The sequence below is a fragment of the Erythrolamprus reginae genome, chromosome 2, assembly GCF_031021105.1.
Source record: "Erythrolamprus reginae isolate rEryReg1 chromosome 2, rEryReg1.hap1, whole genome shotgun sequence".
Lineage (NCBI taxonomy): Eukaryota > Metazoa > Chordata > Lepidosauria > Squamata > Dipsadidae > Erythrolamprus > Erythrolamprus reginae.
Window position 1 is genome coordinate 208,064,550 of NC_091951.1, and position 25,984 is coordinate 208,090,533.

The window sequence follows — 25,984 nt, forward strand, 5'->3', positions numbered from 1 at the left end:
GTCTGCCTGCTCACCTGCCCAACAACACCACTGGAGTACCTTTCAATTTCCAATGTTCTAATAATTACTAAAAGTAAAAATATACAATATAAATGTAGATTGCTCAGATGTCCTTTTAATCATAAACTAAATCTATAATTTGAGGAAGTATGTATGTTTTTCTCAAACTGTCCATAGCCAATATATAATGTGATTGTTGTATAATATCTTTCCTGATGCTTACATACTCTAAAGGAGGATGCATGTGAATATTTTTTATTTCTTAGAGGGCTTCAGTCATATCGCAGTCTATTGGATTCTTCTGTGTGGCCATAGGGACAGTGTGGGCTTTGAATATTGCTATGATCCTGCCTACAAGCTATGGATTTACTTGTGACCACAATACAGATGAAGAGATAGGCATACTGTTATCCTGAATAATTTAGGAGTTGGACATTGCAAGAATTCAATTTAAACCCAGCTTGCTCCTTCACTTGCTTGATTGCCTAGATATGATTGCACCATATAAATAATTAGAAAACTTTCAAATGGAAAGGTTTTTAGAATTTAGTATTGCCTGCTTACACAATGAAAGATATGGTAAATACATGGGAATCACAACAAGAATGTAAATGCCTTTAACAAACAACCACCACCCCCATTTAACTTTACTCGTTCCTCCAACATATTATGAGATAATTGCTTGGGAATACTTCAGAAAAGTGAATATTAACGGTAGATCTTCATTAATTATCAAAGTAGTAGTAGCAGTCTAGAATCTAGAAGTAGTAGCAGTCTAGAAACTAGAGGTAGTAGCAGTCTAGAATCTAGAAGTTCTGACCTTGATGGCAATCATTGATATAGAGCAACTGCACGTTTTGACACATTATTTCCTTGACTGTTTTTATAAATAAAATTATTGTCATTCAACAGATTAAAATGGGCAGATTTCCATTTCAAAATGCACATGATTTTTTGCAACTATTTGAATTTTGGGAAAGATAATTATTAAAATCTTCCAGTATTTCATTAAATTAAAAACCAGCCATATCACTGCCCCTTTCCATTCTGTTCCTGCAATGCAACAGTACAAAAAAAGTGAGTACTGTATCAGTTTATATTGTTGTCCTGTATGGAAAAAAAGAAAAACCAGGAATAGTGGTCATGGCAGTGCAGTGATTAGAGTGCAGTACTGCAGGCTACTTCTGTTGATGCTGGCTGACTGCAGTTAGGCAGTTCGAATCTCACTGGCTCAAGGCTGACTCAGCCTTTCAACCCTCTGCACAAAGAGGAGACACTATGCCATCCGGGACAAATGACTGTCCAATATCTTCCTAAAAATTTCCAGCAATGGGAGCACCCAGAACTTCTGAAGACAAGCTGTGCCATTTGTTAATTGTTCTCACTCTCAAGAAATTTCTCCTTGGTTCTAATTGGTTCTCTTCTTGATTAGTTTCCATCCATTGCTTCTTGCCCTGCCTTCTGGTGCTTTGGCCTCCTCCTAGTCCTTCTTTTCACTAGATTAGACTTACCCAATTCCTGCAACATTATCTTTTTTTATAATGTGGTGATCACAACTGGATGCAGTATTCCAAGTGTGGTCTTACTAAGGCATTATAGTGCTTTATAATGAACGTGATTCTATCCATCTGTTAATGTTAGAACCGTTAGTAAACTGGTGATGACGTTACGGAGCCAGTTCTATCGGTGCTGGTCCGTGAACAGCGCCATCTTGGATTTTGCTTCTGCGCATGTGCAGAAGCTATTTTTATTGCTACAGGAGTACGCATGACCCCATCATCACCCCGACTGAGCCGGCATCAAAACGATTCAGAAACTACTGCTGGTGTGTGTTCTGTCGGGCTCTCTGGTACACTCCTCCCAAAAATTCACAGGTACAAATTTCAGACACACACACATTTGAAAAGTCAAAACAATGTTCTTTATAATGAAAATTCACTTAAACTAAGCCCTCTTGTGGTATAGCAAAGAGCAGCGTTTCCCAACAGGTGTGCCGCGGAGCTCCTAGGGAAGTTCCAGCTGGGCGGGGCGCAGCCGGTGCCGGGGCGGGCTTTCCCGAAACGGACAGAGAATGCCCTCTCTCGCAGCCCCCTGGCTGGGAGCGCTTTCGCTGCGAGAGAGGGCTTTCTCCGTCCGTTTCGGGAATGCCCGCCCCCCCCTCTCTCTCTCTCGCCGCTCCCCTTTTCTCTCAGCCCTCCCTGGCTTCGCTTCTCAATCCCTCCCTCCTTCCGTCTTTCCTTCCCCTCAGCCGTTCTGTCTGGGGGTCTCCCACTCTTTCCTTCCCCGCCTCCCAGGCTTTGCCTTCACCACCCTCACCCCCTTTTTGGTTGGCAAGGAGTCCTTTGCCTCATCCTGCAGTTCGCACTCGGCTCGAGGCCGCTTTCCCTGGCTGCGCTCTTTCTTTCTCTCTCTCTCTCTCTCCGGTGAGCCGGGGGAAGGAAAAAACAAACAAACAAAAACTTCTTGCAACGGGCCCGCGCGCGCGCTCGTGCCTTCAGCAGCGATGGAGGGAAGTCAGAGGGCGAGGGAGCGAGGGAGCGCTCTTGTCCTCGGTGCCCTCTGCAGCCTGCCTTCCTTCTTCTTTGCCGCCGCTGAGGGACGGAGAGAAGGATAGAAAGGAAAGAGGGAGAGAGAGATAGAAAGGAAAGAGGGAGGGAGGGAGGAAAGAGGGAGGGAGAGATAGAAAGAAAATAGATAGAAAGGAAAGAGGGAGGGAGGAAAGAGGGAGGGATACAATGGAAAGAGGGAGGGAAAGATAGAAAGAAAAGAGATAGAAAGGAAAAAGGGAGGGAGGAAAGAGGGAGGGAGAGATAGAAAGGAAAGAGGGAGGGAGGAAAGAGGGAGGGAGAGATACAATGGAAAGAGGGAGGGAGAGATAGAAAGAAAATAGATAGAAAGGAAAGAGGGAGGGAGGAAAGAGGGAGGGAGAGATAGAAAGGAAAGAGGGAGGGAGAGATACAATGGAAAGAGGGAGGGAGGAAAGAGGGAGGGAGAAATAGAGTGAAATGGAGGAAGAGATATTTTTTTTGTCCAAACTTTTCTTTAGCCCCCCTGCGCCCCCCCGCGCCCCCCCCCCCCCGTTCAGTGTTCCCCAGGATTTTGAAAATATGAATAATGTGCCGCGGCTCAAAAAAGGTTGGGAAACACTGGCAAAGAGCACTGGTCTTCAAACAAACTGGTAATTTGTACAAGTCCCTTATCAGTTCTGTGATATTTAGCTTGCAGCTGTGAGGCAATTCACAGTCCTTCTTTCATAAAGTGAAACACACTTTGCTCTGGTTTAGTTTCCAAGCGGGGAAAAATCAGCACACAAAAGATCAAAGTCAGTAAAGCAGTCACGAAACACAATGATCAGATAATCCTCCACAATGGACAAACCCACAGGCTGCTCTTTATAGCAGCCTCACTAATTACCACAGCCCCACCCAACCACAGGTGGCCTCATTTTCTTTGATAATAATCTCTCAGATGTTGCCTATGCATCGCTCTCCGCATGCCTGGCTGTCTCATTAACTCTTGTTCTGAATCCAAGGAGGAGCTAGATAATTGATCTCCTTCTGAGCTGTCTGCCACACTCTCCTCCTCCCTGTCACTCATGTCTTCTTGGTCAGAGGAGCCTTCATCAGCAGATTCCACCGGGGGCAAAACAGGCCTGCAGCATGTGGATGTCTCCCCCACACCCACAGTCCTTGGGGCAGGAGCTGGGCCAGAGCTAACCACAACAGTGTGCATCCTTAAATAAATACTTTTTGATTTTATGAGAGCATCCAGTCTTTTAGGGAAGGAGCCTATTGGCACGGCACATCTTTCCTTGGGAATCTTCACCCTTTTTCCTTGTCAATGTGCTCCAAATCTGTCAGCTTGTGAGGGCATCTTTTGTGCAAAGCCCTCTTCTGGTCACCCCATAGATTGTCAATTGGATTTAGGTCCAGGCTCTGGCTGGGCCATTGCAAAACTTTAATTTTCTAGTAAAACCATTCTTTTGTTGATTTGGAGGTAAGATTTGTATTATTGTTGTGTTGAAAGGTGAAATTCTTCTTCACGATCAGCATTTTACAGTAGTAGAGCACTCGTGGTTTTACGCCAAAATTGATGGATATTTGGAACTGTTCATAATTCCCTTCACCTTGAATCCAAGTTCCAACTGAAGAAAAGCAGCCCCAAAGCAGCCACTTACAAGACACACTTATGCAACCACTTTATTGTACATTTTGTTGTTATTTTCTCCTCTAAAAGATTTCAGTTTAGGTTTCCGCTGAATTGTACAACTTATTGTACAATTCAGTGGAAACTTATTGCTATTGTACAAAAGGTGGAAAAAAATTCTGAAGTGATCTATCTTTGTGTGATTTTTTACATCTCAAAACCCAAGCATTTTAACAGGGGTTAAAATGTAGACATTTTATATCCATTCTGACTTCAGACTAGAGAATCCGTTCTCCAAGCCTGGAATTACTGCTGAGGCTGTTCCTTTTCTCCAGTGAGAATATCATTCCTAGTAATATGTATATTAATGTCTTAGTTCTGTAATACAACTAATGAAGTAGTTTATATTTGGGGTCAGGCAATGGACTATAATAATTGATTTACTTCTTTGTGATGATTCCTTTTCTTGTCTGTCCCCCTCCCCCCACCCTGCCCTCATAGGATCGTGTGCAAGTACTTGAAAGAGAAATTGCAGTTGTGCAGAATAAGGAACGGCAGCTTCAAAACAAAAACAGACACTTGCATGATACCTTGAAAGAAGAGAAGGAGGAGGTGAGTGGAGCAAGGGAAGAATGACTGGAACCAGCCTTTCTAAGATTGAGGGTGATGAATCTATTGAACATCTCCTCTCTTAAGTTAACATGGATGCACCTTGCTGGGAACTGTTGGGCTCCTGGGTCACCATAAAGAATAGGAGCAACACAAAAGCATGTTTGAGGGATGTGCAGGTCAGCCTCCCATAGGTTGCTCATCACATCACTCTTGATCCCTCTGGAGGTAAATTACAGATAGTCTTCAACTTACAATAATTCATTTAGTGACTGTTCAAATTCACAATGGCACTGAAAAAAGTGACTGATGATCATTTTTCATAATTATGACCTTATGCAACATCCCCACGGTCATAAGGATCAAAATTCAGATGCTTGGCAACAGGTTCATACTTATGACCATTGCTGTGTCTCAAGAAAGGTCAATGGGGAAGCCAGATTCACTTAAAAAACGGGGTATTAACTTATCAACTGCAGTGATTCACTTAATAATTGAGGCAAGAAAAGGTGTAAAATGAAGCAAAACTCACTTAACAAATGTCTCACTTAGTAACAGAAATTTTGGACTCAGTTGTAGTTGTAAGTTGAGGACTACCTGTATTGCAAATCCTTCATTTTGAGTCTTAGGTACAATCCCATCACCTAGTTTTATTTAATAAATTTTATATTATGAATGATGGTTATTGAATATTGTAAGACAAACTTCATGATGAAGCCTGATGAAATGTATAAAGCCTAGAAAAATGGCAAGTTCTGAGACTTTTAGCCCAACATATCTGAAAAACACAGGTTAGAGAAAATGAGTGTAAGAAAACAGATTAATGTTTGAGTTACTTTAAATGCAGTAGAGCAAAAGAAGGTGTCATTAAATTGGGTTTGACTTGACCTGTACACTCACAGTCATAATTCAGACAAATATATACACTGTAAACACCTTTTTGGTCTCTCTCCATAACTATAATTATTGTCAAGATTTAGTTCCTAAGATGATCTCTGAACCCATCCTGTGTCTCTTTTATACAATAGGAAGAGAAAAGTGTATTGGAGTTATTTGTAAAATATAATAAAGGTGGGGAAACCAATTCATGATTTTGTATATTAATATTCTAATATAATTAGTAATGCACCAGTGCATCTAGGCACTGTGCAAAACAGGTGAAAGCAACATAAATTATCTGAAATATATTTGCTCTAAATTGTATGAGAACACATATTGGTTAGCATAGATTTCAGTAGATGACAGTTCTAGCAGTATTGTAGTAAAAAGACAAAGACAGAAGAAATTCCTGGTTTAACAAGTAATAAAGTATAAGGGCAAGATGAGTTCAAACTGAGGAGCATCAGAAAGTAGGCAGGCACTGCTAATAACAGAATAATAGAATCTATTATTTTACCCAATTGGAAAAAATTTTCAAAAATATTTATGATCAGAAAAAGGGGGGAAAGCTTAAGATAGGAGGTGCTGAGAGTTAATTTTAAAATGCAGTAGAGATATTTTATTTTATTTTCTAATACATAATGTTATATTTTAAGAGTATGTGGCAAATTCTTTTAGGACCTTGCATCCCTTTTACAGATAAATAATGACAGGCTGATAGTAAGTAGCAATTTACTTGATTCAGTCATGTTGGGCATTAGATGAATGAGATTTGATTTTATAATATTTTAGTTTGATAACAGTTTTATTTGATAACTTTGTTACTAATCAGTCGCTTTAAAATTGCCTACAATTACACTTAAAAACTTCATAGAAGCATGTTATCCTTGAATAAATATGTGGTGCATTTTCTTCCTCCTTTACCCATAGTCCCCCCATCCAATACAATTCTTTTTTTTATTTCATTTGTTGTTTCATGCATCATTGTGGCCTGAAATTTGCTGGTCCATAGACAGTGAAGGGCTAACAAAATTTTTACTACCACACTGTGGGCGTGGCTTATGCAGGACGCCCTGCATTTTCTTTCAACATCATTCAATGCAAATTGGGTGCTCTGGGGTGGAGCTCCATATTCGCTACCCCATTGTGTTCCCCCACCCCCACCCCCATCCAGGCAGTAGCCCACCCCTGTCCGTAGAGCAGTTTACATCTTGTGCTTGTGTATGAGAGAGAAAGCAAGTTGAGAGTGGTCTATTAAAGGAAAGACCACTTGGATTCTGGGATTGTATCCTGGAAAACCTGAATGTAGTCCATCAAGGGAGCTGCGGAAAGTCTCTATCTACTCTCCTCGCTTTGAATGTAAGTGTGGTTTTCCCAGCAGATTACCAAGCTTCTCAGTTCTCTGACTAACCAGAAGAACCAGCATGGTCATGAAATGAAGAGGAAGGAACAAGAACTGATTCGATTGAAAGAAAAGATGAGCCAGACTTTAACTAACAAGACAGACAAGAGAGGAAGTAAGTGAGCAGTTACAACTGGGAGGTAAAAGAAATTCCAGGTCTGACATAATTAAAATTCATTTTGTGGGACAGGGCCCATTGTTCAAGATCTTTTTGGATCCTAAGCTTGTCTTCTGGGGTATTGGCTATTCCTGCCGGTTTAGTGTCATCCAGATATTTGATGAGTTCCCCTTCTATTCCCTCATCTAAGTCATTTATGAAAATATTGAGGAGTACTGGGCCTAAGATGGAGCCTTGTAAGTACTTCTCTCCATGTGGATGTACACTGTTTTGCCCAAAATAAGACATCTCCTGATAATAAGCCTAATTGGGCTTTTGAGTGCATGACAATAAGGCCAAGCGTTTATTTCAGGGTTCAAAAAAATAATAAGATGGTTTTATTTAAGAAAGAAAGAAAGAAAGAAAGAAAGAAAGAAAGAAAGAAAGAAAGAATCCACATTTTTGTACCTTACCAAGAAGTAGGTTGTGATATCAGGGATGAAATTCAAAAAAAATTCCCTACCAGTTCTGTGGGCATGACTTGGTGGGTATGGCAGGGGAAGGATATTGTAAAATCTCCATTCCCACCCTACTTTGGGACCAGCCAGAGGTGGTATTTGTCGGTTCTCTGAATGACTCAAAATTTCCACTATCAATTCTCCAGAACCTGTCAGAACCTGCTGAATTTCACCCCTGGTTATGGTCTATTTTGTCAAACACCCTACTGAAATCTAAGTACTACTATGTCCGCATAGTATACTAGCACAGCATTTTGCTGGTCCATTAATTTAGTCACTTTATCAAACAATGAAATTTGATTGGTTTGGAATGATTTGTTTTTAACAAACCTGTGCTGGCTACGAGTTATAGCTTTATTTGCTTTTAGTTGTTTGCATATCTGTTCTTTTATTATCTTTTCCAGAATCTTTCCAGGTATTGATATTAGACTGATGGGGCTGCAGTTTCTGGGTTTGTTTTTTTTCCTTTTCTTGAATTTATTAAGTGCATAGGTCAGGAAAAAGACCTACTTCCATCTCAGCTGTATTCTGACACCAGGCAGTTTCTTATCCACTGGCAGATGAGAAGCAGGCATAATGACAGTTCTGAAATGTTAAACTGGAGAAGTTTCTTTTGCAATTTAAATAGTGGAAATGAAAGTGAGAAGTATGGAGTTTTTGCTAGCAGAACCTGAAGGCAAATGTTCACCTATAATTTTGGGTGCCAATTCTAGGGAAGAAGGCTGGGGAAGGTGAGTGGATGCACTACTTAGGCATATGGCTTACTATTTCCTAGCAATTGAAATTCTCAATGTCCTTCCTCGCATGGATGGCAAGAGGGCCACTTGGAAAACTGGGAGATCTCTGGGCAGGTAAGTTGCTGGCATTTACCCCCACGTCTTATTCAGAAAGATGTTGCTGGGCAAAATCTTGGGAAGAATTTGGCCTACCAAGAGGAGGGCAGAACCTGAGATTTAGATGGCATGGATATCTGTGATACAAGAAAGCCCAAAATCATTACAGAAGACATGCCATATTGAGAATATGGAATAGGTATAAACCTAGATTATGCCCCCAAACACCTTTGTGGCTCTCAGCATGAAAAGCATTTTATACAAGAGAAATAACTTTAAAAAAAAAAATTTTTAAATTGATTTTTATAGTAAGAACATTCAAACAACAAATAACAATGTGCTCAGTGCTCAGAGTGCCCACCACCAAACATCATTCATACCCCTCCACCAAGATGAGGGCACATTTTCTATATAACATTTTAACTTAAGAGCAATATATTTATTTACATATTAAAAAGTAATTCTAATTTATTCTTTGTTCCTTGATCTTGAATTCTACTAACCTTGTCCCATCGTCCCATCAGTTCCTTCAGATTAGTTTCATTGGCCGAATTCATCCTCTTATCCATAATCTCAAATTGAATATGATCCACCATGTACCGATACCAGTTTTCAACTATCCATTTTGTCGCATCCTTCCAACCTAGGACTATTACTGCCTGAGGGCTTGCTATCACTGCTTCTTTTATTTCTCTAAATTCTCCCATCTCATTCCTTTTAACTAATACAGTGATCTCTCGGTTAGCGCGGGGGTTACGTTCCAAGACCTCCCGCGCTAACCGATTTCCGCGTTATACTGGATGCGGAAGTAAAAACCACCATCTGCGCATGTGCGCCATTTTTTTCATGGCCGCACATGTGCAGATGGTGGAGTTTGCGTGTGGGCGGCGGGGAAGACCAAGGGAAGATTCCTTCAGCCGCCCAACAGCTGATCTGCTCCGCAGCGCGGAAGCAGCGAGGAGCCGAAGATGGGGTAAAGGCAAAGGGGAAACCCCATCTTCGGCTCCTCGCTGCTGCCGCGCTGCAGAGCGGATCAGGTGTTGGGCGGCTGAAGGAACCTTCCCTTGGTCTTCCTGCAGCCCAGGCAAAGGGGAAACTCCAAGATCGCTTGCCGCTTGCCGCTTTGCAGCTTGGAGCCTTGCTTCGCCTCCTTCGCTGCAATAGGCAAGCGGCAAGCGGCCAGCGATCTTGAGAAAGAGAGAGAAAGGAGGGCGACTTGCCAGTCCACGCCCCCCTGGATGAACAGCCTCGCATGGCCCCAGCGCCGGGCTCCGCTGTTGCCTCCGCCCCCATTCGGCTCTGCAGCTGAGAGGCCTTCCCGGCAGAGCCCTCCCCAACAGCTCCCGCTGCCAGCGCAAAAAAGAAAAGAAAAAAAAATCCCCAAAAGAGGCAGGCACAAAGCGGGGGCACAAGGGGAGCTGCCCGGCAGAGGTTGCTTTTTTTCTTCTCGTGGGCAAGTGGAGGGGGGGAGAGAGAAGGGAGGAAGAGAGTGTGAGAGAGGAAGAAAGAGAGAGAGAAATGATAGAAAAAAGGGGAGAAAAAAGAGAAATGAGAAAATGATTGAAGCATAGTGACAGGAAAGAAAGAGAAAGAGACAGAGAAGTGACTCTTGGTGATGACGTATGACGTCATCGGGTGGGAAAAACCGTGGTATAGCAAAAAAACCGTGGAGTATTTTTTAATTAATATTTTTTGAAAAACCGCGTTGCAGCGTTTCGCACTAATCGAGACCGTGCTAATCGAGGGATCACTGTACTGCCATTTCCTTTGTAATTGTCCATCGTATATTTAACATCCTATTCATATCCTCTTGAACTTCTTTCCAAAATTTCTGCACTACCAGACATTCCCAGATCACATGCATAAACATCCCCTTATCTTGACACCCTTGCCAACAAGCATTCTTAATATTCTGCTGAAAATATCCAAGTTGGGCAGGTGTATGATAACATTTATGTAATATTTTCCTTCTCATTTCTTTAACTCTTGTATTCTTAATTTTCCTTATACTCTCCACTATATTCTCCCTTTCATTAAAATATTTACATATCACAATTATTTATAGCCATTCTAGGAGTGGCATGAAACTACTATGTATGCACAACCATGGCTATACCTAGGATGGTGAATTACTAATGATAAAGTTGATGATAATGCCAACAGGCTATTATGCAATCAGTTTTGGAAAAAGCTGAATGGAATCAGACCTGGTTAGAAATTGGATGGGAATTTTTTTAAAAAAATCCACAGCTATAGCTGAACCTCGCAAATTGGAAAAATCCCAGAAGGTAACAGCAAATGGCTCCCATATAATTGCCATGAAAATAACACGTATGTATCCATCGCCAGGAACTGAGTTCACCTTTTATTTAAGAGATGATCAAGTACTGAGCTGAACCATGGGAAAAAAATGCAATGGAATGCTTTAGGAACTTTCAGTTTTTTGCAAAATTTAGTGATTAAAGAACATTTCGCTTTATGCTTGCAATATTCCAGCTGTTTATTCTTGTTTTCTACTGTTGTAGAAAGGAAGAAGAGCTCTACCGTATCCAGTTGGCCAAGCAGGAAAAACGGGAAGAGGGCCTGGCTTTTGAGAACACCAAATTGAAACAGTTACTGAATGAAATCACCCAAGACTTGGAAGAGATGCTGGCCACTGATGGGGGCAGTGCCAGAGTAAGGGGGTCATGGGGATACCTCTAGCAGTTAGTAGCTATACTGATAGTCTCGAATGTGTGACCACAATAGGGATCAGAATATTTATTGTTAAGCAAGAGATTTCGTGATCACGACTTACAGCCTTCCCTGCCAGCTTACCTACTGGTTTTTCTTGTTGCATACTGGCTGAGAAGATTGCAAATGGCAAACATGTGACTGCAAGATGCTGTGACTATTATAAATGTGCAAGAGTTGCCAAGCCCCTGCCATTATCATGTGACCCTGGGCACGTACAGGTTGTATGTACTGTACATCACTTCTCCAGCACCATTATAATCGAAAGTAGTCATTAATGAATAGTTGTTAAGCAAGAAGTATCCATGGCTTTACCTTCTAGTTAACCCCCTTTAATCTTTTTGGTGTTTTTGGTCTCAAGGGCACAGAGCAAAGTTGTCCATACAAGTCCTTCCAGCAACAGTGGAGTAGAATCAGGAATACAATAAAAGCTGTTCATAACCAAGGTACAATAACTCCTACATTATATTCTTCAAAGAAAATGTCAGTGCTGTTATCGTAAGACTCTAAATTATGGCATGTGACTTACTGTTTTTCTTATAGTGAGCCTTGTTTGTAGTTGGATCTAATCCAACAGCAACTTAAACTCAAGTTTATGAGTGAACAAGCCTCTCATTTAGGCATGTTTACAGAAAACAAATAGCTGCTTATAATCAAAGCATGGCCCAGGGTTCTTGCTAGGCTCCAGTGTGACTTAACAGTTGTTACGAAGGTATGGGGTGGAAAACAACCAGTGAAAAACAAGCCATCAGATTGTTGTAAAAGGGTTTAACATCACCTTAAAAGGTTGATTGTCTGCAAGGTTTGCTTTTAAAAAAATAATGTATAAGTTCTGATTCTATTTACAGTTTAAAAATTTGACCTAGTTTACAAGTCCATAAGGTAGAACTCTGATTGTTTTGCAATACAAAGAAAAATTAGAGATAAACATTAAAGGGAATAGAGCCAGCTTCCCAACTCACTTAACTAAGCTATAAAGGTAAAGGTAAAGATTTCCCCTGTCCAGTCATGGCTGTCTCTGGGTCAGGGCTCATCTTTCTTTCCTAGTTGGGGGAACCAGCATTGTGTGAAAATGCTCCCATGGTCGTGTAGCTGGCATGACTATACACAGAGGCTGACAGAACACTGTTACCTTCCCACCAAAGTTATACCTAGTTATATCCTTGCATTTGCATGCTTTTGAACTGCTAGGTGAGCAAGAGCTGAGGCAAGGACAGGAGCTCGCTCCATCACATGGTGCTTGGGTCTCAAACTGCCAGCCTTTTAGTCGAGAAGCCCGGAGTCCTAACTGCTAGGCCACCACACCTTTTAACCAAGCAATACTAGTTTCAAAAACCACTTAAACATGGTTCCAGTACTTTATATTCCTGGGTGTCCGTGTGTCTGAACATGGGCTATGTAAGATATATATCTTAAGTTGCCCTAAACTTTTCCTAGTCCAAGTTCTTGAAGGTAAAACATACATCAAGCCAGTCTCCATTTTTATCTTTCCCCCCAGCTCTTGGTTGCCAAATGTCTGAGGGAGATAGCCCAAACCCTGTGGACATTGTGACAGATCATGACAAGGAAATAATGAAATTAAAGAAAGAGATTGAAGAGAGCCGAGGGCTGATTGCATTGCAGCAGCAGTGTTTCCAGGTAAATGGCTGATTCCACGTGCTTTAGTCTATCCTGGTATTCCTAGCTTTTTGTGCAGTTGGGATATCAAAGGCTGGTAGTTGTAAGGAGAACTATTTGTATTTGTCATTTATCTCCTCACTCAGAGAAAGGAGAAAGCAGCCCCATATCAAAAAATGACCTGATGGGTTAATGTTGATATTTTAAATTTAGATAAGAGGGAGTCAACCTATTCTCCAAAGCACCTGAGGACATGACAAGAAATAATAGATGGAAAATTATTAAGGAGAGATCCAGTCTAGAATTAAGAAGAAATTTCCTGACAATGAGAACAATTAATCAATGGATTGGCTTGTTTCCAGAAACTGTGGGTGCACCATCACTATAGACTTTTAAGAAGAGACTGGACAATCAAGTGGCCAGAATGGTACAGTGGTACCTCTACTTAAGAACCTAATTCATTCCGTGACCAAGTTCTTAAGTAGAAACGTTCTTAAGTAGAAGCAATTTTTCCCATAGGAATCAATGTAAAAGCAAATGATGCATGCAAACCCATTAGGAAAGAAATAAAAGCTCGGAATTTGGGTGGGGGGAGGAGGAGGAAGAAGAGGAGGAGGACAGTTGCTGCCGAAGGAAGAAGGTGAGGTGAGCGCCCCCTTTTGCCTTTCCGCGCCCAGACGCTCCAGGAGGCAACCTCGCACCAGGTGTATGGGAGGCAGCGTGAGGGAGTCAACCATAGCGAAGTGGTTTATTCCCTTTCCTAGCGCCCAGAGAAAGGAAAATGCTCCGTTCGCTCTGGGCTGCCAAAGCCTCCTTAAGCACCACCGAAAGGCTCCTCTGGCAGCCCATGAAAGCCCGAGATGGCCGGGATTAAAGAGGGAATGGCAGGAAACTGGCCGGGCCTTCGTGCCACTCTCAAATTTCCTGGGAAATTTTTCCGGGCTTGGGTTCTTAAATAGAGGCAAAAAAATCTTGAGCACCCAGTTCTTATCTAGAAAAGTTCTTAAGTAGAGGCGTTTTTAAGTAGAAGAACCACTGTATAAGGCAGTGATGGCAAACATATTAGTACTATGTACATAACTAGTTGGACTTGGCAATATATAAAACAAACCAACAATGTATGCTTACATATAATAGAACACTATTGCTTTAAGAGTTAGTGTTGCAGATTGCCCATAAGAGGGAGCCAGAGGCAAGATTCTTTCTCTCTCGGCTATTCTCTGCTAGTTTGTCTTTGTGACTATACTGTAATCTGTGTAGCCAGAACTGATATGTTCAAATGATGGTTTAATGTATTTGTAAGCTGAATGAGTAAGGCTTATAGTATTGCATATGTATAGAGAGTTATTGACTGATGTAATTATGTATAACTAGGATTGTTCTTGACTAAGATATTTGCCAAAGTAAATAATATTTTATATACTGAATGTATCTGAATTATATTACTGAATTATTACTAGTATCTCTGTGCTATCAGCTGGATATCTGCAAAGCCTCCAAGTTTCCTCTGTGTATCTGTCTGTTTGACTACCGTGTTTCCCCGATAGTAAGACCCCCCCGATTGTAAGACATAGGGGGGGTTTCAGGGGGGTTGGCTAATATAAGCCATACCCCGAAAGTAAGACATATGTCTTACTTTCGGGGAAACACGGTATTAAAAGCGAGGGAGGCATCGGAGCAGTTCGTGGCGCTGGCGAGGGAGCTTCGCGCCCAGGAGAGTCTCCCAAACCCGGCGCGGATAAGGACTCCTCGGCCGGCGGAGGAAGCACGGCGGCGGCGGCAGGCTCCGGAGAAGAAAGAAGCGGCGGATAGCTGGCGAGGCGCCGGCTGGAGGGCTGGACCCCGCCGCTTTGCCGCCACTCTCGCCGCCGGCTTTGCTCTCCCCGCCGCGCCTGGGGCTGCCTGCCTGCCTGCCTGCTGCCGTAGCCGGGCTGGGCGCGGGGCATCCTCGGCGTTGGGCAGCAGTGGGAGGAGCCGGAGCCGGCCAGCCGGGCGCCCCCAGGACGCGCATCGCGGACCGGCCCCGCCGCGGCGCAGGAGGGATGGAGGCCGGGCCTGACGGGCAGCTGCGCCTGCCGCGCAACGCCGCCTAACGCCGCCCGCCCGGAGGAGAAGAGGCCTCGCCCGGGCCAAAGCCCGAAGACGAGCCGCAGCCTCCGGAGCCGGCCAGCCGGGCGCCCCCAGGACGCGCATCGTGGACCGGCCCCGCCGCGGCGCAGGAGGGATGGAGGCCGGGCCCAACGGGCAGGCCCCGCCCCGCCCGCCCGGAGGAGAAGAGGCCTCGCCCGGGCCGAAGCCTGAAGACGAGCCAGCCCCAGTGCTTTGGGGGTATATAAGACATACCCCCAAAGTAAGACACAGTGGGGCTTTTGGGGGTAAAAAGATAGTAAGACACTGCCTTACTATCGGGGAAACACGGTACTAAGAGATTATTCTGCACATTCCTCGACACTTAACAAACCTATGGCATATGTGCCCCAGGTGGCACACAGTGCCATATCTGAGGGTATACGAGACATTGCCCTATGTCAGCTCCAGCACACATGCATGCCCTGGCCAGCTGATTTTTGGCCTTTTTTTGGGCCATTTTTGCTAACCTCAGGCTTCAGGAAAGCCTCCTCAGGACGGCAAAAAATGGTTCTGAAACAAACTTCCGGTAGGCCCGGTGGGCCCTTTTCACTTTCCCCAGGCTTCAGGAGGCTTTCCCGAAGCCTGGGGAGAGTGAAAAATGGTCCAGTGGGCCTACTGGAAGTCCAGAGGTTTCAGTGAGGCCTATGTGCATTTGTGTGGGGACAGTGTGTGTGGGTGTTGTGTGCATGCATTGGGGGAGGGGCATTGCATTATAGGTGAGGACACGCACACACAGTCGCCCGTTGCACCCTTTTGGCACCCGAGCCAAAAAAAGGTTCGCCACCACTAGAATAGGGTTTCCTGTTTGAGGAGAAGGTTGAACTAGAAGACTCCAAGGTCCCTATTCTACGTTCTGTGTTCTACTCTGCATTAGTTTGATATCTTATAATTATATATTCAGTTGCTGAATTAAGAAACACAGAATATTTATTTGCATATAAACAGCCTTTCTGAATGAGTCCAAGAATGTATTATTGTAAAAAAGGCAATCTGGCAACACATTAAGTAAAATGCTGCTATAAAACCTTCTTAAACACTGAAAATGTCTTTCATTCTCCTAGTTAGAACATTTCAAAGAAACTGTCATTCTCTTTCCTTTTGTTAACCTTCTAGTTCCCTCTATTGGTTCATGCAACAAAAGACACTCTGGTTTGTCTAGTTCAGTGTTTCCCAACCTTGGCAACTTGAAGATATTTGGACTTCAACTCCCAGAAGTCACCAGCCAGCATTCGCTGGCTGGGGAATTCTGGGAGTTGAAGTCCAAATATCTTCAAGTTGCCAAGGTTGGGAAACACTGGTCTAGTTAATAGCTTTATTGTTCTTCCCAAGAATGCTGGGAGCTGTAGTTCTGAGAGAGACCCACTTCACTCTTCATGGCAGAATTCTAATCAACCTTGTCAAAGTATATGTCCTGATTTGCTGAGGAAAGTTGTAACAGTTAAACTATTGTAAAGCGACAAGACTTGGCCTGTCTATAATGAAAAATTCATGTTTTGGAACTCTATGGATCTGTCTGTAAATTTTAATTTTTTAAAAAAATCTTTCCAGGAGCAATTGATATCTGCTGCCAATTCAGAGTTGCCTGCCCACCTGAAGGGCTCTTACTTCTTAGAGGAACAACAGCAGCTACAGGAGGAGCGAGAGCTGTTTGAGGAGCAGAAACAGACGTTTGAAGTGGAACGGAAGAATTTTACTGAAGCAGCCATTCGACTAGGGTGGGAGGTAGACAGCTGTCATCATCCCCACCTGCCCTGCTTCCTCGAGGCCAAGTTGATAATTTTATATTATAGCCAACAGCAACAATTCCTCTTTCAAACCTACAGTAGATTTTCATCTGGACTTTTTCCCTTTGTGTTTAGGAGTATTGTCTTATTAGCTCATAAGAAAAAAAATCATCATCTTTGTTAAACCAATATTCAATGGCAGGGGAGGAGCAGCTAAGTAACTTGGAGTAACTAAGTCTATGGAGAGGGGCAGCATACAAATCTAATAAATAATAATAATAATAATGATAATAATAATAATAATAATAATAATAATAATAATAATAATAATAATAATAATGAAAGAGTAGTAGATCCTTGGAACAAACTTCCAGCAGCCGTGGTTGGTAAATCCACAGTAACTGAATTTAAACATGCTTGGGATAAGCATAGATCCATCCTAAGATATAATTCAAAAAATAGTATAAGGGCAGACTAGATGGATCATGTGATCTTTTTCTGCTGTCAGTCTTCTATGTTTCTATAATAATAATAATAATAATAATAATAATAATAATAATAATAATAATAATAATTTTTTAAAAATGAGGGTGAGAGAGAACATTTAGAGTCTTTTCTGACATGGCAGCCTTTTTAGTGAAAATGCTCCCTGGTTATTCTCAAATTTTGAATACGTTTGTAGGCCCCAAAAGAAACTTCTGAAGATCGTCTTTGATTTAGTGACTGTTTAAAGCTACAGTGTTACTGAAGAAAGTGACTTATGACCGTATTTCACATTTATGACAGTTGTAGCATCTCCTTGGTCCTGTGATCAAAATTTGGATGCTTGGCAAGTGACTCATTTATGACAGTTGCAGTTTCCTGGGGTCGTGCGATCAGCTTTTGTGAACTACTGAAGAGCAAAGTCAATGGGGAAGCCAGATTACCTTAACAACTGTGTTACTAACTTAACAACTGCAATGATTCACTTAATAACTGTGGCAAGAAAGGTTGTAAAATGGGGCAAAACTCACTTAACAAATGTCTTGCTTAGCAACAGAAATTTTGAGCTCAATTGTGGTCGTAAGTTGAGGTTTACCTATACTGCTAAAAAATTAGCAGCACTTACAGGCAAGGTGAACAGTAAGGATGCTTTATTTTAAATTCTACCGTGGGAGAAGTGTAGCACAGAGGTTTCTTTTTTTAGGGTCAATAGGACAGTGCAAACAAAGAGAAGACATCTAGAAACATGGCAGAGGGAGCTTCCTTTCAATAGCTAAGAGGTTGAACAATTCTGGGCTGGGCTAAATACAATAATTCAGATAAAATATTGAGATAAAGTTTTGACGCCTACAGGAAGAATTTTAAACAATGTATGCCTGTGATAAAGTTAGAGTTAGGGTTAATTTAGGGTTTTGATTAGAACAATGGGAAAGCAAGAGTGTTATGTCCTGAGAATCTGGGAAGATTTCACTCCAGTCCGACAAGGAAGCGGGGCAGGGGAATTCTGATTGGCTCCTTCCCAAAAGGGCTCCCTCTTTAAACCCCTGCCAAAAGCTCACTATAACCAACAAAGAGCTGAAGTCTCACTGCCAGTCTCCTGCCTCTTCAATATCTGAACTCAGTAAAGAGGGCAATAGAGATTAAGAGAAGGAAAATGCGAGGAGGCTCTTCTTTTTAAAGCTACACTAGAAGGATAAAATACAATGTAGTGAACAATACAGTAATTAGTGAGTATCTGAATGTCACTCAGTATGTCATTCTAGGTATCACTCAGTGTGTGCCCTCTTACTGATTTGAACAGATTATGGCTGCTCAATATTTGGGATTCTGCTTCATGTGGTTCTTTGGCATGCATTCAGAACATATATTTGGAGCATCTTAAAGCCACTGCACTAACAGGCATGATTTAAATTATTCTGGGCAAATGCTACCTGAATAGTCCAATGCAACTTTTGAGGCCTGACTCCAAAGCTCTGCACAATCCTAGTAAATATATTCTCTGTTTGTTTCTTGATAGAGGAAACAGTTCAAAGAACAGAAGGCTCAGTTACTGAAGCAAGAATTTTTGAAGTCATTGCCAAATGACAGGAGAAATACTAAGTGGCGACTTTCTGCACCACTTCCTCTTAGAGAAGAACAAGGTAACTCTATTGCCCTTCGCAGGGTGGGAGGAGATAATGCTATTTCACCACTTTGAGTTCCTGAAGGGAAGGCAGAAGCTAAATTGGATAAAGAAATAATATCTTCAAAAAGTTGCCTGTTTATGTGGCAATGGCTACCTGCAGCACTTAGACTTACAGCAATAGCACTTAGACTTATATATCACTTCACAGTGCTTTACAGCCCTCTCTAAACAATTAATAGAGTCAGCATATTTATTTTTCCCAGCAATCTGGGTTCTCATTTTACCCACCTCTGAAGGAGGGAAGGCTGAGTCAACCTTGACCCTGGTGAGATTCTGTAGGCAGCCAGAGGCAGCAGACGTAGCCTGCAGTACTGCATTCTAGCCACTGTGCCACTATGGCTCTACAATCTTTTCTAAAACAAATATTTATTTATTTGTCAAATTTAGATACTGTCCATCTCATTCTCCGTGACTCTGGGAATTGTACACCTAAAATATAAAAACGTGGAGAAAAATAAAAAAAATTCAAATAAAATAAAATATAAAAACATGTAAACTAAAAAAGACAAGATATTAATTAAAAACGGAGAAATGGGTAAGAGCCAGTTAAGTCTTGTGGTTAATTACTGGCCTACAAACTAGGAGACTGTGAGTTCTAGTCCTGCCTTAGTCATGAAAGTCAGTGGGGTGACCTTGAGCTGATCACACTCTCAGCCCAACTCACCTCACAGGGTTGTTGTGAGATAAACAGGAGAAAGGAACATTGTGTATGTTTGCCACATTTAATCATTTATTAAAACATTAAAGCTGGGATGAGAGTCAAATAAATAAATGGAATGAAGTAAAAAGGATAATTTTTTAAGGGTTGGGGAGGGGTTTCAAGGCACTACACACTCCTAGATTGTGTGTCATTCTGTAATCCCTGTGAAAGTTGGCAGAGCCAGGTCTTCAAACTGGTTCAAAAGGCCAGGAGTGTGGGGTCCTGCTTCACCTCTTGGGGGGAGGTATTCCAGAGGGTAGGAGCAACAGCAGACCCAGCCAATCCCAATTCTTTTAACTGGCAGGATCCATAACATACTTTCTGTTATGTATGTAAATTTAAATATGTAAATAACCACCATGTAAATAAGTTATGGTAATTGGGTTCATCTACATACTGGCCATGGATTGGCTAAACCGCAGCCTGGGAATTCAAGCGGCTATCAAAGCCGTGCCTACCAAAAGAAAAACTTTTAAAAAGGGAAACCGTTGCCGCGCAGCTTGTCCTTTGCCGCAAGTTACTTTTGTGTACCTTGTTGCAAGTTCTTTCAGTTGCTGCCGATCCCTGATAAAACTAATCCGGCTACCACAGATTTAACATTGACGACGAAGGAATGGGACAACTGATGTGGTGGGGTACTGGGAAATGTGGCGGGGGCATCTGGCAGGCCATTGTCATGGGAGTGATGGGATATTTGAAATGGATATATATTTAAGCCTTTTCCAGCTTCCACATGCTGGCTGAGGATGATAGATAGTGCAGCCAAATACATTTGGAGAACATCAGATTGGTTCTTAAAATAACTATGTTTGGTTCTTCCATTTTGTCAAGTAATGCTGCAGAGCAGGGATCTCCAAACAGGACCTCAGCCTATTCGGGTGCTCTTGGATGCATGCAAAGTTCCATTTGTGCGAGTGGCGGGTTCATCTTCCGTTTGCATAAATTGGGCTGCATGTGCTCGTGCGTAGGACTGCCACTCACATGGGACCATCCCACCTCCCTCCCCCCAAGCTGCCAGGACAGAAAGGTTGGGGCTGCTGCTGTAGAGCTTTGCACAGAGATGGAATATTCAAGCTCTATGAATTTCAAAATAGGGAGCCCGGATTAGTAGACTTGAGTTTTATAGAGGTTGTCATTTAGCTTTCCCCTCTTCCTTCACCGGGTCCTTTGCTATTGCTGGAGGATATGTCTCCATTTGGCCAGACTCTGCCAAAGGCAATTATAGATGTGTTCTGTTTCTACTTTTATTTTTTTGGCATTAATGCTATTAATAAAACTTTGCATTCCCTCCAAAACCTGTATAATTTGAAAATAGGGACAAGGACATCTTTTCCCTATGTGGAGTGTACTCAGTATCTGTGAAAGGAGGCATTTCACTTGAGTAAAGCATCTGTTGCAGACGAGCAAACCTTTTGTACTGCCCTTGTCCTCTGCAAAGCCAGTATAAAGAAAAACAATACTCTTCCATCTCAATATTAATTGTCATTTCTGGAGAATTTTGGGAGAAGGCATTTGATGGAGTCTATCCAAGCCTTCTATCAAACTGTGCTAGATGACAGTTCTTTAAGCCTAGAATAGCGTGGCTATTGGAAGATGTATAACAACAGATTTTGAAAACAACACTTTGGGGAATGTTGATCTGTGACAAGTGGTGACAATGAGATTATACTGATGAATCTCCAGGATTGCAACAATTGGAGCTGCAAATGATTAATGTATCTCTATCCATCTCCACAAATTGTTTCCACATTCCAATTTTGGAATTTCCACAAGCATTTCACTTTTGATGTTTTAGGGTAGTTTTTTGCTTTGGAGGAATAAAAACAAATCTGTTCTTCCTTATTTTATAATGTGCATAGTCCCTGCCTTATTCTCCCTTCTTTCTCCTTGGTCTTGTCTTGCCTTCTTTTCTACTCTAGAAGTTGGTCACTTTTTCTGAAGCTGTTGTAGTGTTTTCTCCATTTCAATTTCATCTCAGCTCTCTCAGAGGATAAGATACTTTATTTTTATAATTTCCCAAGTTTTTCAGTAACATTCTAATTTGTTTCAACAGAAAGGGACAATGATTTATTTATTATTCATTTATTTATTAATTAGATTTATAGGCTGCCCTTTTCCTCGCAGATGATCAATGGCTAGGATCCATGTTCCTTACAGGAAAAACTAAAAAAGATCATTTATTTGTTAGTTGATTATAAAAATAATTCAGTGTTGATACACTATACATTCATGAAGCTACATTTATTTTGTTTGTTTGTTTATAATCTGAATTTATACATCTTTCCAACTCATTCCCAATGACTTCAGGTGGTTTACATGAATAAATCCCAATTTAAACAGCAATAACCACCACCTCACTGGTGACAGCAATATATGATTGATGGCCTCCCTATCATTCTGGGGTTCCTATGTTCATCAGCAGAACCATGTCTTCTCAGCCTTGCAAAGAGTGTCAAAGTGGGGGCCAATCTTATCTCTGTAGGGATGATGCCGGGGGAGGTATAGGGAGGAAGCCACCATGGAGAAGGCCCTTCCTTTTGGTTTCAGCAGACGGATCTCTTTAGAGAGGGAGCCAATAGCATTCCCTACCTCCATACTTTGGTGGGCTGATAGGTCAGAATGGGAAAAGACAGTCCTTCAAATAACCTAATGCAGGCAGTATGATTTTTCTTTTAGTATGTCATGCTAGAACTTGGATGTTCAAAATTATTTATTGGTCATAAGTCAGGAGCAATATAATGGAATTTGCTTTATATAGAACATATCTTACCTTTTGAAATGCATTTCCATAAAGTATTGTAGTCATAGCTTTAGATGGTTTTTTTTTAATGGACCAATTGTTGGACATATAGATCTAAAGGCAGTTTACAGCTAAGGTGGGCAACTCCCAGGCTGACAAATGCCTTCCAATTTGCCATTGATTCTTAGCAGCTTGGATAAAATGTCTTGTCATAGTAAAGGATCAGAAATTTAAAAAATGGAAATTTGTCAAATCAAATATTTTGATATCCAAATATTTTGAATAGGATCTTTTAAGACATGGATAAATTTTATATAAATCTGCTTCAGAAATATTTTTCATTGATGTAGGCACTTGGTGAGTGCGTATGTATCGGAATGGTGGTAAACATATTGCCGTATAAAAGTATGCTATCTCTCTGGATTGTTTTTGAGTTTCTGTAGTTTCCAGTTAAACATTTTTATCAAGATACATAACTTTCTGTTTATTTCTACCATGCCCTCTTTTATGATGTTTCTCCTTTCCTTTTTCCATGCTAACTTACATCTGCAATATTAGTGAATGCAGTTATGAACATCAACTACGCTTAACGTTATGGTAGCAGCTTACCACCATTGTAATGCCAACTCTGGGGAGTCAGATAAAGTTCTGATTGGAGGTTACCTGAGAAATCTATCTGCTGCTAGTGGCGACAGGTTGCTAAATAAATCTTTGATCTTATATAGCAGACTTCATAAATTCAGCTGTTTTTTCTCTTTGACTGCAGACTGTGAAGAGTCACCCAGAGTGAAAAAGTGGGCCAGACCTATCTGTACACCATATCCCAAGTTTCATATCACACCATACCGCACCCCAACAGACCTCTTTAGAAGAAAGCAGGTTTCCTGTAAAACTAGCAGCCCCATAATTTCAGACAACTGGTAATATTCTATATTTTTTCTGGTTTTGTTAAATAACACATTTAATGCCCAGATGTTATGTTGCTAAGTGAAACAGTTTTGTAAGCTTTGCCCCATTTTATGACTTTTCTTGCCATAGTTGTTAAGTGAATTGCTGCAGTTGCTAAGTTAGAGTTGCAAATTTGTCAAATAGAATTTGTCACAGTTGCAAAGTGTGATTTATCACATGACCAGTGAAGGGCTGCAAAACTTTTACTATCACACTGTGGGTGTGGCTTTTCGGCCATGTGACCAGGTGGCAGTGGCTTGACGATCATGTGACCAGGGGGTGGCTTAAATATCATGTGAATGTCACATACATCAAGGGTTTGGGTTAGGGTAAGGTGCCTGGCCTCTCCTTGCCTTAAAGAGATACAATTTCCCTATCTATTTACTATTATTGAACATCCAAAATATACTATTTAATTCTGTGTATATTTGTCATATGTGTACATACATATTACACAAAAATATACATTATCTACTATATAAACTGTATGTACACACACACGCACTCACAGCTCTTCTAAAATTATACACATTCAACCTCATTTACTGCAATAGGAAACACATACCCAGAGCCCAGAAGGGGGAAAAAAAATCAAAATTTTTCTATCAGTTCTGCGTAACTGACTGTACCCGTAGGCGCCCATCACTGCACATCACTCCAGGACACGGCAACCGTCATGAATATAAACCAGCTGCCATGCATCTGAACTTCGATCACATGCCCATTTTATGTGAAAAGTACTGTTGTAACTTTGAACCAGTCACTAAACAAATAGTTGTAAGTCAAGGATGACTACCTGTAGCTTTAAGACGATGACCTTTTCCTATTTAGGAATACCTTCTAGCTCCTGTGATTATATCAGATAGTGTATCAATTTATAATTAAGGTAATATATCTGAACCTGATCTCAGTTGGTTGTGTCCAGCTTTATGTCCATCTTTAACCTTATTAAAAAGTTCTTAATAGCATTTTTAATAAGAATATACAGTAACTTGGAATTTGTCTATTTTCTCCCTCTTAAAGTTCTGTTAATTTGCGGTATATTCTCGCTGCACATGAAAGACATTTACAATGAGAATGGCAATGGGAAGAAAAAATGACAGTGATGAGAGTCATATAATATATTATGTAGGATTGTTTTAACCATGGTATTTTGAATAAACCAAGGCTGAGTCAGATTCACATTAAACTGAAACCATCTATTTACATTAGAGCACAATACATAGTATATAGTAGTCTATCAGTTAATTGCACTGACAGAGACTGATTTAGGATAGATATTATGGAATAATTACATTTTGTTCCTCTCTGTATTTGGGGGTATCCATAAGGAAGAAGCACATTTATTTATTTATTTATTTATTTATTTATTTACTTATCCTTTTTAGGCCAAATTCTCCACAACAGCTCAGCAAAAGAAGGGAAACCTACCAACATGCAGCTTGCCAAACAGAAATAGCTGTGAAGGATGATCAGAATGATAGTTTGGATCGCTTCCTTAACAGCTTCCTCTAGGGATTTCTTTCACCACACTCCTATTAATTCAGTTTCAATGCATGTTGTGACAAAGGCTGTATCAAAATGTATGGTCTCTTCAACTGAAATTGAGAAACATATTTTTTTAGTTGCATTCTAGATGTAACATATTGCTTCTACTTAAGAAAGGGCAACAGAAATAAATGCCTATACTGTACTGTTATTTGACATGCAACTGAATTTTATTACAACACAGAATATACAAGTAAAAATAGTTTTTATAAACATGCTGAGGTAAATTTATTAGACTGTACTTGTTAACATTTGTACCTTTGTACGCATATGGACAAAGAGACCAAAAATGAAGTAGGTTTCTTTTGGGTGTTCCTATTCTTTTAATAAATATATATTTTAAGAATGTGTGATTTCAATTCTAATTTAGTTCTGTTTTAATATGATGGTTGTTGTATTCTTACGCTTCTTTTATATCAGCATCATGAGAAGATCAGAATTCCAAGTACCTTATCTAAGATCTGTATAAAAAATATTTGCAGTGGTTCAAGTATCTGGAGTGATACCACATCTCACCCCTATATATATCTATATCTATCTATGTATGTATCTATGTACCTCTCTCCCTCCCTCCTTCCCTCCACCTACCTACCTACCTACCTATCTACCTACCTAGAGTCTTGGTTATCCGTTCTTCGATAATGCGACATTCTGGATTATCCAACGTTGCGGCTGCATGGGGGCATGACTGTAGGCATTTCTGCACCCCGAGACATGCCCCCAAACATAGCAGCAGTGACGGGGAAGCAAGCTGGGAGGAGCAAAGTGGGCGAGAGAGAGACCCGAGGAGGGAAGCGAGTGGGCCACATACAGTAGAGTCTGACATTTTCAGCTAACTGACTATCTGCCTGCATGTTTATGTCAGATAACCAAGACTACTGTATATATATATATATATATATATACTGCTCAAAAAAATAAAGGGAACAACTTAAACAACAGAATATAACTCCAAGTAAATCAAACTTCTGTGAAATCAAACTGTCCACTTAGGAAGCAACACTGATTGACAATCAATTTCATTTTGTTGTCAGCACATTCAACTTTGTACAGAACAAAGTATTCAATGAGAATATTTCATTCATTCAGATCTAGGATGTGCTATTTGAGTGTTCCCTTTATTTTTTTGAGCACCACCCTGGGGTCCCTGGAGAGGGATGGCATATAAATCCAATCAATCCAATCAATCAATC

The 25,984-nt window shown here is 41.1% G+C and overlaps 1 protein-coding gene across 6 annotated transcripts in view; it reads left to right on the forward strand.

Annotated features, from left to right (window-relative positions):
- The window catches only part of LOC139161866 (afadin- and alpha-actinin-binding protein-like), a 35,726-nt gene extending 10,589 nt beyond the window's left edge, over window positions 1-25,137 (forward strand). For 4 of the 6 annotated variants that reach the window (XM_070741528.1, XM_070741525.1, XM_070741527.1 and 1 more), the window contains exons 5-14: window positions 4,648-4,758; window positions 7,013-7,151; window positions 8,427-8,502; window positions 11,010-11,160; window positions 11,579-11,663; window positions 12,716-12,855; window positions 16,513-16,686; window positions 18,688-18,811; window positions 23,062-23,215; window positions 24,632-25,137. In XM_070741528.1, the coding sequence (XP_070597629.1) occupies window positions 4,648-4,758; window positions 7,013-7,151; window positions 8,427-8,502; window positions 11,010-11,160; window positions 11,579-11,663; window positions 12,716-12,855; window positions 16,513-16,686; window positions 18,688-18,811; window positions 23,062-23,215; window positions 24,632-24,758 (1,281 nt within the window). In that variant the 3' untranslated portion in view covers window positions 24,759-25,137. The remainder of the gene's footprint in view (window positions 1-4,647; window positions 4,759-7,012; window positions 7,152-8,426; window positions 8,503-11,009; window positions 11,161-11,578; window positions 11,664-12,715; window positions 12,856-16,512; window positions 16,687-18,687; window positions 18,812-23,061; window positions 23,216-24,631) is intronic. The other 2 variants (XM_070741529.1, XM_070741530.1) reach the window with 1 other exon arrangement.
- The last annotated feature ends 847 nt before the right edge of the window (window positions 25,138-25,984 follow it).